We start from the raw sequence: 19,544 nt of genomic DNA on the forward strand, positions 1-19,544 counted from the left end.
GAGAAAGGGCACCGGAAACCAACATCACAGGGCCAGAGAAAAGGCACCGGAAACCAACATCACAGAAATCAACATCACAGGGCCAAAGAAAAGGCACCGGAAATAAGCATCACAGGGCCAGCTGACAACAGAAAAAGAAGCGGTGTCACAAAAAGACGATACGAGGTGCAAGAAAAATGGGAGAGTGCGTGTTTTGGAGGCGTGATCACCGCATGTGGCAAACAACTATGGACATTTAAACAGTGTAGAACATTAACAGAACTGTTACCCAACGCCTAAATATTAGATGCTGTTATTAGCCACCTCAATGGCACCTACGTTATGAAGCTCAGAACGATCGTATTCAAGCGTGTTCCATATGGCCTAAACACATTTCTCAATATCAAGCAGTCAACCCATTGAGCTACCTCGACCACATTTTTCTCGACGGAATTCGCCCCAATTCGCTTTCAACTCTCCTCCTCTCTGTCTCTCTCTCTCTCTCGCTCTCTCCATAAGGCCTTACTGCACGTCGTGCCAAAGGCTGTCCTCCACCTATTGCTCTGCTAGCCTTGGACTAGTTTAACATGGCTGAAGTAAAGGAAACCAGCAACAGTGCAATATCGAGTATTAGATTTTTGAACTTGATGAAACTCGTTCTTTTTCATTTCCTATTTCAATACTCGACTTCAGTGCAAGCCGACCAATAAAAGAAAATGAAAATCTATTGAATGGAAGCTTGTCATTACACAATATCATGAGTTGGGGACTGGAGCCTATCTGCGAGAATGTACATCCCAGAAGAACCGAGGAAACTGTGGGATCTGACACTGTATCAAAGTGCAAAGAATAGGTGCTAGCGGTCAGCCAACAATTTTCCATAGAAATACTTGAACCCGTGTCCGATCTCTTGCGCAGGCCCCCCCAAGGACTTCCTTTGCCATGGTTGCGGTTTCTATTCACCTATCCACACTGGTCTCTGCCAGTCGGTTGTTCATGATTGCCAGAGCCCCCACCCCGCCGGAGAAGCCATTTTGCCGGGCAGACGTTCCAGTTGACCTAGGGTATCCATTGGCCGTCTCGGATAGCTGTTTCTGCATGATGGCCAGCGAGACTTTGTTAGCGGCCAAGAAGTCCTTCATGGAGATCATCTCGCCGGACATGCGGCGTCCATCCCCCTCGCTTTCGTTCACTGCATCCGTTTCGATAGAGATGTTGCGTCGAGTGCGAATGTTGCCCGGCATCACGGCGTTCCGCCTGGACCGGAAAAGTTTTCTTTGGCATCGTTGGCAGCACCTGCAATCCAGTTTTTTTAATATCCAATTGATGCACTGCTTTATCACTATGGATATGACGTTGAACAAAGAGTATATGCAGCACACTCCCATGAGGATGAAGACGAAGTTGCCAAAGCGGTAGAGTCCCTGACTCTCGTAGTTGGCGTTTTGGCTACTGACGAGGTCCCCAAAGCCGATTGTGCTGAAGGCCACAAAGCAAAAGTAAAGTGAATCAAAGTAGGTCCACTCTTCGATGGGCGTATACATAGCTGAGGCACAGCAGGAGATGACGATGGAGGCGAGGCACAAAATCAGCATCACGTAGTAGACGGACGGCTTCCAGCCAGCCAAGCTGTCCACCTCCGAACGGCCGGATGCCCGGCGAGAGTCGTGAGGCAGCACTCCTTTTCGGCGAAGCTGCCGCTCATGGAAGGACTTCATGACAAATGCAATGACTGTGATCAGGCGCTCCAGGAACAAGTTGAAGAAGAGGATGGTGCCAGCGCAACCGATCAGGCCATAGAAGATCAGGAAGATTTTGCCGCCCACTGTGGCTGGCGTGGTCATGCCAAAACCTGGAGGGAGACAGAGAAGATATGTGTTAGGGTGGTAGCATTCTTTTCCATTCAGGCTTTTGATGGGTGAACACTCTTGGGGTGGGTGGACTACAGATCAGTTATACCTATCTAACATCACTTAGTTTGACTTTCCTCATAAATCTGGTCACACATTTTCGATGCAGGCATCACATAGCTGTACATTGGTCATGAGCATTACCAGAAATAAACAAATTGCATCTGATATCGTAAGTAATACGGAAGTATGCAATATCACGTTTGGGGGCATTAGAGTTCCCAAGAAACAGTGATCACCGTAGAATCTGAGGGCATTTTACGCTGATTTACTAAAACCCTGGGAAATCCAAGCTGTGCCGAATCACATAGCACAGGTCCCACTTGCAGGCTTTGAGAGGCCTAGGAGGTTTTCAGGAGGGTCAGTGGGCTGCTAGGAATAGCAGGCAGCAGTCCCTGCGGCCATTTAATCACAAATTCTAACGAAGGAGTTAAAAGACAAGCTTCTTTTGAGGCATGCGGTCAGCTGACCCTTACGTTTGCGTGCAGATCACGTTCATCCGCAGCTGGTGCGTTCTTCTTGTACAAGTCACAGCAGGGACAGTGGGTTGTTAGGCCCCTGTGTTCTGCAACTCAGAGTCTCCTAGCAGGCTTTAGTGTGCATTAGGCTAAGTCTCTCATGCCAGGTCGTGGTTTGTTGTGACTCATTCTTGTAGACCCAACACACAATAGGAAAAACATGCGTTTGCCCTAAACATCACGCCCTCCCCTCCGCCAGTTGTTTCATTAATTGATCACGACCCTCAATCTTGCTCAATCTACTTAGGAAATTCATTTGTGAAATCGTTGACATTATTGATTGTTGGTTCAGTAGAGGAACATCAACACCAGTTAAACAGGTGGAACCCCAATGTTCCTTTTATTAATTTATTTAGTTAAATGCAGGACTGCAGGTGGCAAGGAGTATGGGGGCAATAGTGGCAGCCACCGTAGAAGGCATTGGAGTGGGAGATACCCCCAAACGAGATTCTAGTCATCCATGCTAACCATTAAAGAGATGTTAGTTAAGTACAAGAATGATATCAGTGAACCTTTATAACTCAACAGTCAGACGTGTTCAGCTCCTGAACTCACGCTTTTTTAATGCAATGTTTAAGATAGTTTTTAGATCAATTTTTAGATTTGGGTTATTAGGCGCCACCTATACGCCAAAACTATTGCATTGAAGAACACATAGGAGAGGGATGGGATGTAATTAGCAGGACACAGTCTGTGCGCGTTTGGCTATTTACTCACCCATTGACTGCTCATGGCCAGGTTGATCCCTACAGGTATTCCCATCCACTACTCCCCCCTCCCCACCACATCCAAAACACACCCTCTGGGGATGTCTTAGACCTTGCTGTATTATACAGTAGCATCAAACTTTGTGCTGCTTAATGGCCTAGCCCTATTATTTCTAAGCAGCCCTCTAAGAGTTAATGGCTTAATTGCTGGTGTAAATGAGCTCTTGGCATAACAATAATGTCTTAACCAAGTGTCCCTTCATCCACTGGATTTATAAACAATATGTCCATTTTGACAACGACTTATTTTAAGTAGTTTGAACTGTACTTTTAATTGACTGATTTTAGGAATTGTATTGATATATTTTTAAGGAGAAAATCTTTCGGTGTAAATTAAATGCTCATGCAGATCTAAATAGTTCTGGTATTACTTACCCTACCTTTAGTAGACCTTCCTTTATTAAAAAGTACAGGTCGAACTCCACATTCGCCCCGCTCTGTGTGTTTAACACTTGAACTATATTGGACTACAACTCCCACTAGAATTGTAGTTTTTGCCAGTGTTTCCCACCCAAAGGGCGCGATAGCGCTGGTGCAACAACCTCAAGCCGGTCTGTGGCATTTAAAAGGCAGGCTGATTCTTCATACAGGTTCTTATTTTATGGGAATACTGTGTACCGTTACGTGATTTACTGGTTAGGCACGAGCCAGTTATTTGACAAAGACTTTTTTTAAGTCGTTTGAAATGTACTTTTAATTGACTGATTTTAGGAATTGTATTGATATATTTTTAAGGGGAACATCTTTCTGTGTAAATTAAATGCTCATGCAGATCTAAATAGTTCTGGCATTACTTACCCTACCTTTAGTAGACCTTCCTTTATTAAAAAGTGCAGCTCGAACACCACATTCATCCCACTCTGTGTGTTTAGTGGAGCGGATAAATACATAGTGGATAGATACATAGAGCGGATGAGTGTGTGGAATGGATGAATACGTAGAACGGACGAGTAGTATGTTGTGCCGATGACTGGGTGGACCGGATGAGGGTGTGGACCGGATGAGCGTGTAGATCGGATGAGCGGATGGACTGGATGAGTGTGCGGATTGGACGAATGTGTGGAGCGGACGAGTGTGTGGAGCGGACGAGTATGTGGAGCAGACGAGTGTGTGGAGCAGACGAGTACATGGAATACATGAGAGCATGCGCGGGGCACACTGGAGAATGAGGGATAGACTAGAGCACGCAAGGTGAACTAGAGTGTATAAGTGTGTCGAGCAGACAGGAGTGTGTAGGACAATCTTGAACGCCTGAAATGAATAAAAATGCATAGAGCAGACCTGATCGCATAGAATTGCGTGACGTACATAGTATGCTTTGGAATGCAGGGAACATTTGGAAGAGCATACATCATACCACACCCCACGCTTACTCTCTTCTTTACACCACCACTCAAATAGAACACAGGGATACTATGACACCATTCGGTATAACTGTTCTCATATCAACATCTCCCGCTCACTCCCCATCACTCTAAGTAAACACTGCTGGCTCCACACCCTCCTGCCAGGCGTTCTCCTCAGGCCTAACGCAGCCACACTCGGTCTGGATAAATCCTGTCAGAGCGAACACATACTCCTGATCTCTCAACCACCACACCTACCGCTAAGAAGCAGCTACCACACGAATTCCGCACCAGCTGCACACATACCTGGTGCGCACACGCACCTTTGGACTCTCGCTACTCTCTCTACTGACTCGAACTTCGGTTCCCAAGGGCGTTCAACCTACCAGCACCTTCAGACCATACCAATGGTATATAAGGCACTATATAAATGCAAAATAACATAACATAACATATGTTGGACTAAAACTCCCATGAAAATTGAAGTTTCTGTCAGTATTTCAGATTTTTAGATCTCCTTTATTCAGTAACCCAGTAAGTAGTGACGTGCTACTTTCAACATTGCCTTGTTGCCACATGTAGTTTTGTGGATCGTACACATGACTATGTCTTAGTCTTACGCTAGAGATATATTATTATCACTCATGGTCACAACACAGGGTACTATCCTGTTGTGTACCCTGAATAAAATAAGAGGAGCTAATATTTTGTTGGAATCATCGGCCACTAAGCCTGACACACTGTCCATGACTCACAAGCTAGCCGTTAATCAATGCTAGATCAGCAATTTAGAATGCGCCTGTTCTAAATGAATATATTATAGCCCATAAAATTGATATATGTATGGTTACCGAGACTTGGTTTACTCCTACATGTTTGTCCCATCTCCATTTTTTGGTACCAGATAATTATCTGATAAAATGGCTGAATAGAGAATCACAACGTGGAGGTGGAGTTGCAGTTATCTAGAAAGATACTATAGACATTCAAAATGTCTGCACATTGAAAGGGAATCATGTTTCCCAGGGCCTGGCATGCTTCTACCGGTTTACCACTAACGACTCAATTAAACTAATTCTGTGCTACAGGCCTCCCGGATCGGCTACCACCTATTTGGATACCATGGAAACCTATCTAGGGGTGGAAGTTAGTATCCAGTCAAACATTCTTATACTAGGAGATGTAAATATTTGGTGTAACAAGCCTGATAATAACAATGTAGAAACCTAAATATGACATATTGGATTCTTATAATCTTCGTATCCTCTCTACTCTTCATACTCACTTAAGTGGACACAGTTTAGACCCAATTTTATCACGAGAGATCAACCTACAAGATGTAGATATTGAACCAATGAGTTGGTCAGACCATTCTATGGTGCGGTTCACCTGGACCAGAGAATTTAATATTGTTGGAAGTAGTATACTACCCATAGCAGGACCCTGTCGCTGAAAGAAAGATCTGGATCATATCTCTGACAACGATCTCTTGAACTGTATACCTATACATGAGGGTGAAATAGGGGTGGACATCTATACAAAACTGGTGCAACAACTTCAAGTAAACTGTAACACCATTGTGCCAATAAAAACTTCAAAAACAATACCTAGGAAAAGGAATCAGTGGTTTGATGAAAAATTAAAGTGTTACCAGACAATATATAGGAAAAGGGAAAACAAGTGGCTTTTGACTAGAGCCACTGCAGACCATGTAACAGCCATGGTGGCCTTCAAAATATACAGAGTTTGCAAAAACAAGTACACTTAGCAGCTAATAGACCTAAGGAGTAATAAACAGCTATTAAGACTATTTCCAGTCCCAGCTGTATACACTCCAGCATGCCTCCATCTCAGAAGATTGCCAATTACTTTAATATGTTTCTTTTTAATAGATTCAAGCAGATCAGAACTAATATTGATGGTCACCCAAATATGACTTCTCTTCTAAGTGAATTGGCTATAACAGTAGAGAAAAAGACTCATGTGACTGAGTTCAACTTCACCTGGGTTGGAAGAAAAACCATTGAAATGTTATTATTTCACCTTAAGCCAACAAATCTTGTTTATGACCCAATCCCAGCATATTTGGCAAAACAACAAGCTCAGGCACTGAGTTAACCTATTCAAGTATTTATAAATGCCTCACTCGATAGGCTTTGTGCCAGAGGAGTTGAAAAAATCCTATTTAACACCTTTGTTAAAAAAACCGACCTTGGGCCCCAAGGTCCTGGCCAATTGCCACCCTATTGCAGGACTATTATGGCCAACAAAAATCCTTGAGAAAGTTGTAACCACACACCTTCAAGACTACCTGGAAGCCAATAATATCTTAGATGCCCACCAGTCTGGCTTTAGGCCGGGACATGGGACAGAGACCACTTTATTAAGGTCTGGGACAATCTACTCGAAAATGCCGACAACGGGGACATCAGCATGCTAGTCATGCTTGACTTGTTGGCAGCTTTCGACACTGTGGACTATAACATACTTGGCTCTAGGCTAACATCTGTGGCAAAGGTATCAGAAAAAGCAATGAAGTGGTTTACCTCCTTTCTTACTAATTCATTCCAACAAGGTGAGTCCGGCCAGCATGTTTCTGAAATGTTGACAGTACCTTGTGGGGTACCGCAGGGTTTGTCTTTGTCACCTGTGTTATTCAACTTGCACATTCTTCCATTGTTAAAAAATCTTTGCGGAATTTTATCTTCAGTATCACTCCTAGACAGATGATATCCAGATCTATGTTAGCTTAAAACAACCACTGAAGGTAACAGAGCACATTTTACAGTGTGCAGATAGAATCCGTCTTTGGATGGTTGAAAACAAACTTCAGCTGAACCCTAGCAAGACGGAAATTATTATATTTGGTTCGAAAAACAAATTGGCAAATATCTTTCCTGTACATCCTGTCCAAATCCTTTTGGAATTGCTTCCAAATTTACTGAATCTGTGAAGAATTTAGGATGCATCTGGCAATTCAATTTGGACTGCAACTTTAAAATGTAAATCAGACTATGAAGTCTGTGTACTTTCAATTGAAGACTTGATAGCCGAGGATGATCGGGCGGTGGTGGTGGACACCCTTGTTAATGCCAGGCTGGACTACTGCAATGCGCTCCTGGTAGGTGGTCCTAAATATCAGCTACAATGCCTGGCAGTGTCCCAGAATTCAGCAATACGTCTGATTTTTTCCATACCCTGGAAATAACCAGTTTCTGATTTCCGCAGAAGTCTGAATTGGTTGCCGGTCGAAGAGCAGATTTAATTTAAACTATTGTGTCTTGTGTTTAGGTGCATTCACGACTTGGTGCCCTCATACTTGTCATCAAAAATGTATCTAAAACCACCTGGGGTGACAGACGCTTTTCGGTGGCCGGCCCTCGGACTTGGAATCTACTTCCATCGTACCTACGACAGATCGAATCCCAGGTCGTTTGTAGAAAGAAAATTAAAACCTATCTGTTTACTTAGATCCACAATACCTACATTACACTGTTGTGTCTTCCTTGATACGAGCTGCGCCTGTAAGCAGCTCGCTGCTTGGTTCCTATTGATATGCCCAATATAGATTTCTAACATAACATAACATAACATAACCATCACATCTGCTCCTCACATAGAAGGTCCGTTAAAAACAAGCAGTGGCAAAGGCAGCAGTTTTTGCTTGTATATAGGTATTATATATGTATTGGCCAGGTACTGACATCATAGGACTAATCCACAAGACCATTTTTCCAGATATTGCAATCTTATATTTGTCATTATTTTATTTATTTTATTTTTACATTTGTGACAACGCCCAGACACGGTGATATCACAGCGTTAAGTGCAGACAGAAGGTAAATAAGTTAAGATGTGGAGTAGGCAGTTGTAGTAATAGCCAGAGTTATTCAAATTTATCAAACAACCAAGTTTTTTGTAGTTATTTTTAACATACTGTAAGTTTTTTCATTTCGAATGGATGCTGGTAAGGAGTTCCAAAGAGACGGAGCCAGGACACAAAAGCTGGCACCACCAGCTCTTTTGGTCTTAAAGCAAGTAGTGACAATAAAAATGCTGGAGCTAGATCTGAGCTCACTGGAGGGTAATTCTGGATGACGCAGTTGTTGAGGTAAGGGGGTGTGACCTTTTAAAGGCATTGGTGCGCGATAGTCACTGCTTTGAATATGAGCCATTCTTTGATGGGGAGCCAGTGAGAATCTCGTCTGGCGGCTGTGATGTGATCCGAGCATTTCAAACCCAGGGCTGCTCGAAGTGCTTTGTTCGGCAGTAGTTGTAGTTTGGAGATGTTGGCAGGAGTGGTGCCCAGGAGTAGGATATTACAATAATCTAGTTTAGAGAGGATAAGTGCTCTGGCATGTGTGACGCAGTTGCCAGGAAAAAGAAATTGCCTACTCAGCAAGATGAGCCTAGCTGTATAGGAGGCAAGTGAGTTGATGTGTCTGGTTATGGAGTGGTCCGCTTCAAGGTTGAAACCTATGGTTTTGATGTGGTTCAAGACAGGAATGGTAGTGTCATTGGTGCAGAAGTAAGAAAATGAGGTGTCCAAGGGTTTGAGGCGGTATGAGGAGCCCACGATGAGGAGCTCAGATTTTTCATCGTTCGGGCATAGGTTATGAGTGGCCATCCAGTTTTGAATGGTACTATAAACTGAGTTGATGGTAACAGAGTCCTGTGAATGATTGCCTGAGATGGGGATGAGTACTTGCGTGTCATCTGTGAAGTTGGTATACATGAATTCACTGGAATCAAGGAGATCAAATAGAGGTTGTGTATACGTGTTGTAAAGTGTAGGGGAGAGGCAAGAGCCTTGTGGGACGCCAAGGGTGACTGGGATAGGATCAGCAGCGGAGTCATCAATAAATACTCTGGTGGTGCGCTCATTGAGAAATAATGTTGTCCAAGCAGTGGCTTCAGGGGAGAAGTGGGAATGAAGTCTAAGCTTCTGGCAAAGAATGTTATGGTCGACTAAATCAAACACTGCAGAGAGATCTAGTAGGAGGAGGATGGCAAGGTTTCCAGAGTCACAGATCCTCTCTATTTGGATTTTTAAATCCAACAATACAGTTTCGGTACTGTGCTTTGGACGGAATCCGGATTGACTGTTGTCTAGCAGGTGGTGTTGCTCCAGAAATTGTTATGCTTGGGTATAGGCAAGACGGTCCAGAATTTTGAGTAAGAAGGGAACAGTGATGATGGGCCGGTAGTTGGTAGGGATGGAAGGGTCAAGGGAAGGTTGCTTAAGAAGTGGTGAAATCCAAGTAGATTTGATATTGGGAGGTACAATGCTAGTAGTAAATGAGGCATTAGCAAATTCAGTAATGATAGGGGCTAACGTAGGAGCACAGAGTTTGACTAAGTGGGCAGGACAGTGGTCTCCTTTACAGTTGAAAGGTTTGAGCAATTGGATAGTGGTGGTCACATGCTCTAATGTGAATTGGCAGAAAGTGAAGGGAGGAGGTGGTGGGTAATGAGTCGCAATTGGTCGGTCGGATTGTTGGGCAAGGGTACTTTGGTGGCAAGCAGGGCCTTTTTAGAGTTTATTTTGGTAAGTAGAGAATCAATTTTGTGAGAGAGGGCATCTTGTATCGTAGTACACCAGGCTTTGTCCACTTGAGTACTAGCAATAGGCGGAAGGGGTGTTTCCAGCTCTAAGGATGGAAAATAATGATCTTCTATTCCGGTTGGCATTGGTAATTCTGTCATTGTAAGAGTTAGCTTTGCAGGCAATTCCGTCTTTCTTGTAAGGGTGCATTGCATTGGTGAGTCATGAGAGGTTGCTGTTGGGGGGTGTTTTTTGGTGAGTTGTTCGAGGGCTCTGCATAATATCACTAGATCTTCCGTGAACCATGTATTCTTGTTTTTTTGAGGGTTTCGGAAGTTTGTTTTTAAGTGGCACATGGAGGTCGAGGGTCTGCAGCATACATGCATGGTATAGGTTGGCCAGGTCAAGTGGGGAGAGGTTCAGGGCCAAAGCGCGGGAGCTGAGAGTGGCTTGGAGAGAAGACTTTAGGTCCTTTTGGGACACTTTAGGGTGTTGCGCACAAGTATAGGATTCGGTTTGGTGGCTGGAGGTTTTTGGATCTTGGTCAGGGAGAGCTGAAGCTGAAACTGAATGAGGAAGTGGTCTAACCACAGGACTAGAACAGCTGAGATGTTGACAGTCATGTTTACTGTGAGAACCCAGTCCAGTGTTCGCAATTTAGAGTGTGTGGGTACATCAATCAATTGAATAAAATTCATATCACGAAGAGCTGAAGAGAGTAGCGAAGCGTTGTGGTCTTGGCAGGTCTGTCACAAGATGTGGTGAGGCCCGGGGCAAAACATTTGGTGAGGCCCGCTTTTGATGTTACGCACTGAGCCAGCAGCGGCATCTTCACAAACAGGGGACTCGAGAAATCTCCCTTTGAGTTTGTGTGGAGGAACCAAAATATGGTTTATTACTACAACTGCAAATCAACTACAGCAAAGTTAGATTTCTCTACTGAAGAAAGGTTTATGCCAGACTAACTTTTGTATCATAGGCATAAACATATATAGGATGGCATGACGGCATGTGTTGCATGACGCCAGCATTAAGGAGCACCCTGCCCCTGTGTGCGCATTAAAACACACATCATTCACAGTGACAGATGGATGGTGTACAGTGGAGGCCGGTGAATGTCTGAACTGAAGAGGCTTAAATGTGTGTGCCAATTATGCAGGATCGACAGAGCACAGAGAGGGTGCCCAAAACAAACAACGGTTATTTGAGGGGGTTTCTCACTCCCAAGAAAATGCATGAAACATTGGGTTACGATTATGCATTTTACAGCACTTTCTTTGCAAAATTGGGTAAAGGGTAGAAATCCATACAGTTTGCAATTGGTTTTGTACGGAAGCGCATGGAAAAACCCAATAGTTGCAGGTCACCAACCATGCACAGGAACATTTTCCAATGCATTTCATGACGCCGTTGCACACAACATATGCTAGTATAAAGATATATTCATGCTGGTTGTTCCCACACAACATATGCTAGTATAAAGATATATTCATGCTGGTTGTTCCCATGTGGTCCATGCAGGCTGCACCAATATATGCCATTATTACCATGCACGTACTCCCAGCCAGTAAACATGACATGCCACAGAAACTATGTCCAGGCTGACTGTGCACCATAGGTGTTATTACTAGCTAGGTTGGCCTAAATTCAATGTGAGCCAATTAAGCCTAGTAGTATGTTTGCTTTAACCTTGATGCATAGTCTTGTGCAACACGGTTAAAACAAAACTAGCATTGGCAATGCTAACAATGGGCTTTCATGTAGGCATGGTAAAGGCACTGCTATATTGCTAATAACTGGCCGTTGATGGTAGCAGGTGCTAACTGGTTTGAATACCTGAGCATCTAATAGCAGTGCCTGGCAAACACCTAATACTTATGCAGAAGCCAGAATGGTTGGCTTTGCCAATGTTTGTTTTTAACAGGACTTCAATGAAAGACACGTAGTGCAACACCATTGAGCAGATCGGCCTCTAGCCCCCTCCCAAAATGTTGGTTTTTGTTGACTCGGCCTGGCTGCATGGGCGGAGCCAGGCCCTGGCTAGGGAGGGCTGAGGCCCTCCCACTTTCAGGCAGATGCCTCTTTCGATGTGTCGCCAGCCCGCAGCTCTGGTTATGGAGCGGCAGCAGCATCAAACAAGCAGAGTACAAATGCCTATCCATGCAATATCAACAGACTTTCTATAAAGCCAAAGTCTTAACTTCTGTTCTCAGCTTTTAGATGGCCCGCCTCTCCAGAGATTAGCATAGCATTATGAAAGTAAAGAGCCTCTGAATTGGGTTGAAAGGTACGACTAGTGGACACAGGGAAGGTGAAGCTGCTATTCAGCTTCCCAGCTGGGCTCAGGGTATTGGGAGGGAAGTGGGAGCAGGGCTGGTTGAAGATTTGTCAGGGCTGGTGGCGGCCCATTTCTTTGCGATGTTTGTGGGGCACCCCAGGCCTTACAGATTGTAAAAATAGGCCAAGGCACCTGTGGAGTGCTGAAATCAATAATGAAGTCAAAATAATACAGTGAGGTGGTTAAAAGCTGCAGATTATCAGTAGGTGTCTGTGTCATAAGACTGCAAACACGAGGGCAGCTGCTTGGGGGCCCATTTCAACTGCAAAAGCTGAAATACCCAGATACCATCCCTCAGTGGGGAGACCGACATTGCAATGGGTTTAATGGCCCCACATTGGCCCCACTTACTATCCACTTTCAAAACTGTCATCCAGCCCCTATCGGGCTGACCAACAGAACTGTGGCCAGATGGAACAAGACACAGACATTAAACGGGGCCTGGGCTTCGGTGTTGAAAGGCCCTGAAATTACTAACATGAAACATTTCACTGTTAGCACCTGCATTCATAAACAGACATTTTTAGGTAATTGAAATTGTGATATGGGGTTAGCACTGGCATGCCAAGGGAGTAATTAGAAGGGAAGTGGTCACAGGAGACATCTCATTCTCACAGCAGTCCTTAGGTGTGACGTTTCAGAAATGAGGGCTAGAGTTAGCTGCTTGTAACATTGAAGATTCATCAGAATAGTCTCATTTGAATGTGGAAAGATGTTAGATGTGCCAACACAAGTTAGTTAGTCCCTCCCCCACAGGCTCTGAAGTTAGCACCCCTCCCAACATTTGAAGTGTTAGTCCCACTCCGTCGCCCACCGAAATGTTAGCCTAGGTGCACCTCTGATGCCATGATCCCACCCCTTAATTAAGTGGCCTACAGATCTGCTAAATTTAGGGGTGGGGTCTCACACTCACATACAACACTTTCACCCATGCATTCATCCACCAGTCACACAACTCTTTGCATGCACGCATACATAAAACCAAACACAGCATTGACACCAACATAAACACCAACATACAAGCACACATTCATGCACATATACATACTCCTTTAATTTAAATACACATATATACTGCACATATATACACATTTAAATTAAAATTTAAAAAACACCTTACCTCCATGCATCCTTGAAAAGCTTCAGCACAGCCACGGGGTTCCGGATGGCCCTCCCTTCACTCCGACAAGCAGACATGCTGTCTGACAGATGCAACCTCTTCTATTATCAGTCAGCATGTTCACACTGAGCAGCGTGAACACACCGACAGGTGAGGAGTCCTCTCTTGTCATCCAGCATGTCCACGTTGTCAGCTGCATAATGGGAGGCAGCAGAGCTCACTTCTGAGCCCTGCTGTCTCCCATTGTTTTGCTGTTTGTTGCGGAGCCAAACGGCTTTGCAACAAACAGCAAAATCATTGCAGGGGCAGAGAGCAGACAGCACAGTCCCACGTGTGAATAATGGACACGGGTGGACTGTGCTGCCTTCTACTTAGGAGAGGGGGATGTGAGGACTAGGAACAGGTTGAACATGGTTTGAGGGTCGGATGTGAGCTTGGCAAGCAGCATCTTGTAGCCTGGAGTGGTGGGGTAATAAGCAAGGTCTGATCTGCAGGGAGGATATGAAGATATGGACTACTCCACCTCCAATAGCATTGAGAGCCAGAGATATCAGAGGGCCGGAGACTTCATGGAGGCAGGTGATAGCAAAGATGTCAAGGTTGTGCTTGAGGCAGCAGTATATACATGCAATATATACATGGCATCGCTAGACTTTCCATCAGCATTCAATTGTGTGTATGAGAACATTTATGGAATCAACCGCTTAAATATAAAATACCACCTAAATTGGTACAGTTGATTTCTCTTTTATATCACAACTCCATGCTGAGAGTTTGTTTGAATCCTGAAGGTGCGGTTTGTCAGCTGATTGCTATTAAAGTGGGATTTAGACAGGGGTGCATATTGCCAGCCCTTTTTAATACCTATTCAGGCGATATAGTGGATCTGTGGCAGAATAATTATATGGTGCCGGTAAAATTGCGGCACTTGAAAATTCACTGGTTGGCCTTTGCAGATGATAACAATTCTATTCGATAGGACTCTGCTAGACTTAAAAAAATAACAGAAACTATTATATGAATACTGCTTAAAGAATATTTTGACAGTTAATGGTACAAAATCCAAGGTGGTAATTTTCTCGAAAAACAAAAAACCCCAAACCATGTGGCATCCTCTGGAAACTGAAAGAGTGGAGCTGGTCTATTCCATTCATTATCTTGGCTATAATCTAACTAATATGATCAAAATCATAAAGGAATTGAAGCCCTCAAGATGGCAAGCAGACATCTGCCTGGCTACACTCATTAAAGACTGCGCCGACAAATTGGCCCCGTTCATCACAACCCTGATCAATAATTCCTTCGCCTCGAACAAAGTACCTGAAAAATTGAAAGAAGTATGGGTACTCCCACTGCTTAAGAAACCTACACTGGACCTTAATGTGCCCACTAATTACTGGCCTATCTCAACAGTACCAATTCTATTAAAAATAATTGAAAGAGTAGCATACGTACAAATACAAAACCACCTTGAAACCCACAACCTTCTTGGCCTTCGTCAATCAGGTTTCCGCCCAGGCCTCGGAACAGAAACAGCCCTCCTGGGCCTCAGATTCCAAATGCACCAAATTAGAGACAAGAGCGATCTGACCATCTTCCTCCTCCTGGACCTCTCTGCGGCGTTTGACTTAGTAAACACAACATCCTCTGCCAACACCTAGCTCAGGCAGCCTAGTTCTCGAATAATGCCAGAAACTGGATAAAATCTTTCCTTTCCAGCCACATCATGAGAGTCTTCTCCCCTTTCGCATCAGCCTCTCCTACCCCTGTCACCTGTGGAGTCCAAGGCTCTTGTGTATCTCCAACTTTGTACAATGTATTCACCAAACCCCTCTTTGACCTCCTAAACAAATTGTATACCAACTATGCTGACAACACCCAAATACTGCTACCAAGCACTGGAAATCATGACACAGACTCTAAGTCCCTAAATACTATCTACCTCACCATCCAAGCCTGGATGGTGCAACACCAACTCTGTATAAATGATGACAAAACTGAGATCCTCATTGTGGGCAGCCTACCAAGGCTAAAGAACCTACCATCGGTCTACAAATCCTTTGACATTGACGGCAACAGCATAACAGTAGCCAAAGAAGTAAAAACGTTAGGTGTGTACCTGGACTCTTAACGCTCGTTAACCAGACAAGTAAACGCCATCACATCGGCATCAGCCTATACTGCCAAACTTATTACCTCTTGTAGACCCTTCTTAACCACAGATAATTGCATTACACTCACTAGAGCACTCATTCTCTCAAGGATTGATTACTGTAACTCCCTCTTTGCTCGATCCACCTCTAAAAACATGAACAAACTCCAGATAGTACAGAATAATGCAATCAGAGCTGCCCTCAATATCCCAAAAAAAGATCACATATACCTCGCTAAACAAAACTCCAAAGTCCAATCCACAAGACCAACCCATTCTACCTATGCCAGCCACTTGGCCATCCCGAGATTCAAACGGCAAAAAGCAGGAGGATGCAGCTTCCCGGTGATTGCAGTCAAATATTGGAATACCATGCCCACGACATTAAGAGCAGACCCATCCCTCTGGTCCTACCGAAGAAGCCTCAAAACCTGGCTCTTTAGCCAAGACACTCAATAAACTACTAAATCCCTCTGGGAACCGACATTGAAACTGTTAGGTAATAGAATGCACCTTCCCATGAATGTTACCATACTGCTGAACTCTTTAACCTATGTATGCAATTAATGTACTCTGACCCAGTTGTAACCATATTGTTGAAATGCTTAAACTATGTTTGCAATGTCTGTAAATTGACTAAGAAAGTAATGTAACCAATTTCTTAAGTACAAGCTCTCAGATGCCTGAAGGTTAGGTGCGCTATATAGATGTTAAAATAAATAAATAAATAGATATGTCATCTGTAATCATGTGGAAGCTGACGTTAAAGGACACGCTAACCCCCTTGTTAGCCCATATGAAATGGATATATGGAAATCTTTGCAGATTGTCCATTCTTCCTATCCTAAATTTTTACCTGGGCAAGATTGAGCCAGCTTTATTATATGGGTTGGACATGGCATCAGGGCATGTGGGTCCTTACCTTGACTCCCTACAGGGTGCAATTTGGAAGGCTGTACTGTGCCTCTCTCTTTCTATTCCCAACCTCATCATACGTCATGAATGGAAATAGTTTTACTGGAAGCTTGATAGCTTTGGCGTAAATTGTCTTCATATAACAGGTCCCTCTCCCCGTCGCAAAATTCATTGCACGCTGATCTGAAACAGATAATGACTGATTGTTCCACACAGACTGTCACTTTATTTCGGGTTGACATGTAAAACTTGTTGGAGAAAATCAGCTCCCCTGAGTTGGAATTAATAACTAATCCTGATGTGGCAAGGCATAAACTCTTCCGGGATGACTGGAGAATGACTGTTGAAGCGAATATGCTAGGTTACCCCACAGGAGAGGTCATATGTCAACCTATCTAAAATGTTTCCCTTGTCCCAAGAGTTGCAAAATGTACATGAGATTTAAACTGAATCAACTCCACACAAAAGAGAGATTGAATAATTGGTCCACCACTGAATCTAAGGATGCAGTGTTGGCTTGGCGTTTTTGAATGCCTTAAACACTGGATCCTGGACTGACAATTTCTGAATGTGATAAGATCTACCTCCTTTATTAAAGAACTGGACTGCTTTTCATCTGACCATTCTAAGGAATTGTTGTGGGCCAGATTTATGTGGAGAAACAGTTTTTCTTTGACTATCGCTTTAGTTCATTTTTGAGTGAAATTGAGTCTATTTCAGAAAAAAATTAGGTTTCTTAATATGTTTTTTTAAATGTATTTTTTCTCAAGTGTATACATTCTATATTTGTATGTATGTTTTCTTAACTGTGTAAGGTTTTTTGCAAACCAATTCACAATTTAAAACAAAGAAAACTACACAAGTCATAGAAGACAGCATAACATGAGTAATTCATGACTGGACCCATGATACCGATCACAAGCACACTAGTGATGGTATCGTAGGTTAGGATTTAATTGAGCACATACATCTTATAGTATCTCCAAAGTGAGGATGCACCAGACATCCGAATGGTGAGAAAGAATGCCCTGCCGCTACTGCATAATGTTTCCGGTGTGGTGTGTTTGGACCCTATGGCAGAGTGTGCAAGAGTGCCAAGGGGAGGAACAGTAGTAAAACAGTATTAGAGCCCTTGAAGAGATTGGGCGTCCCAGAAGCCTGCGCACAGTTTTGCAACATCTGGGTTGACAGGCAGATTCTGCCCAACATCAATGAGATGCTGACCACTATGAGACCTGCAAAGTACATCACAACGTTAGACCTATCCTCAGCCTACCACCAGGTAGTTCTTGACCTTGATTCACATCATCTGACGTTGTTTGTCACACGCTTAGGAGTCTTTATATACAAATGCATGCCCTTTGGAGTAGCTTCTGCTGCTTTGGTCTTTCAGAGACTAATGCAGCAAGTGTTTGGTGGCCTTACAGGGGTTTATTATTTTCTAGACAACATTCTCATAGCGTCCATGACAGAGGAAGACCATGATGGCAAGACTCCTGGGTGTTTTACAGGTCATTCAGGAAAAGGGGCTCACCTTGAAGTGCAGTTTTAAGGTGGGTGAAGTAATATATTTGGGGCATGTGATGAATTGTGAAGGATTAAGCCAAGAAGGAGCTAGTAAAGACTATATCGAACATTTCAGTTCCCATTAGCAAAGATCAGTTGCACTCCTTTCTGAGGATGGTGGAGCACTACTCCAAGTTTATCCTACAGTTCACGGACAAGACGTTACACATGAAAAGCTTAATGAAGAAATGTGTAAAGTTCAATCGGCCAGAGCAGTGTCAAAGTGAATTAGAAGATGCTAAGAGAGCCACCAATAAAGGCCCCACTCTCAGTATGTTCAGTGCTACTGCCAGCAGTGTCGTCGCAGTATACGCCGGCAATGAGGGCCTAGGAGGAGTAATGCAACAGGTTCAAGAAGGTGCTGTAGTAACGATTGCTTTCGCCTCCTGTGTGTTGAAGGATGAAGAGCTGAGATCATTGAAAAGGAGGCCTTAGGAGTAAGATGCATTTTAGAGCACTTCAGGACACTCATCTGTGGCCTCCCTGTTACTGTAAAGACTGACCATAAACCTCTGATACACATTTTGAACTCCAAACATCCACATTTGGCTTCTCCAAGAATACAGAGATGGATGATAGATATTATGGAGTATAATGTCAAGAGGTTGTACACCCTGGGGGCAGGGAAGGCGATAGCAGACTGTTTCTCTAGACTTCCATGAGCCAGTGAGGGGGAGTCAAATGACTTTGAGGACAAAATTGAATACATCATTCCACAGATCCAGCCAGGATTTGCTAAAGATGATTGAATTAGAGCCTCAAGTGAAGACCGAGAGCAAGGAATACTACGCCGAGCTGTCCGCGAGGGATGGAACACTACTGATAATGACCTTGCAAAATATGCCCAAGTACAAGATGGGATTGTGGAGAGTTTGCTGTATATGATGAGAGGAGATCACATCAAACTGCGGATGGGTTTGAGTGAGAGGATCCTGGGTTTTGCCCATGAAGGACAGTTGAGTAGGTGTCTCACCAAGAGAGGCTTGAGAGAGATGTACTTGTGGCCAGGAATGTTGTGCGACCCAGAAGAACTTGTAAAAAAATGTCATGCCTGTCCCATCAGTCACAAGTCCAAGAAGCCTAATGTAACACCGTTACAACCTATGCAGGTCCCAGACTGTGTTTGAGTGAAACTGGCAATTGACATCCAAGGCACTTTGGAAGCCTACAAAGTATACATAATAGTACTAATGTATTACACCTTCAGGTGGGCGGAATGGGCAGCTGTGCAAGATTCTGTGACGGCTCAGAAGATTGTCAAGTTGTTTTTGGAGGCCATTTTCAGCAAAGAGTGAGATATGGATGAGACAATTACTGAAGAGATGCAGATATTCTTGAAGGATAGAGGGATCCAGTATAAGTGCACCTCAAGCTCATCCCATGATAAA

The 19,544-nt window shown here is 43.8% G+C and overlaps 1 protein-coding gene across 1 annotated transcript in view; it reads right to left on the reverse strand.

The window, feature by feature from the left end:
- Positions 1-426: 426 nt before the first annotated feature.
- The window catches only part of KCNK13 (potassium two pore domain channel subfamily K member 13), a 762,892-nt gene continuing 743,774 nt past the window's right edge, over positions 427-19,544 (reverse strand). Inside the window, exon 2 of the mRNA XM_069637459.1 lies at positions 427-1,831. Within this exon, the coding sequence (XP_069493560.1) occupies positions 939-1,831 (893 nt within the window). The 3' untranslated portion in view covers positions 427-938. The remainder of the gene's footprint in view (positions 1,832-19,544) is intronic.

This window comes from Ambystoma mexicanum, chromosome 14, assembly GCF_040938575.1.
Source record: "Ambystoma mexicanum isolate Mex_15411 chromosome 14, UKY_AmexF1_1, whole genome shotgun sequence".
Taxonomy (NCBI): domain Eukaryota; kingdom Metazoa; phylum Chordata; class Amphibia; order Caudata; family Ambystomatidae; genus Ambystoma; species Ambystoma mexicanum.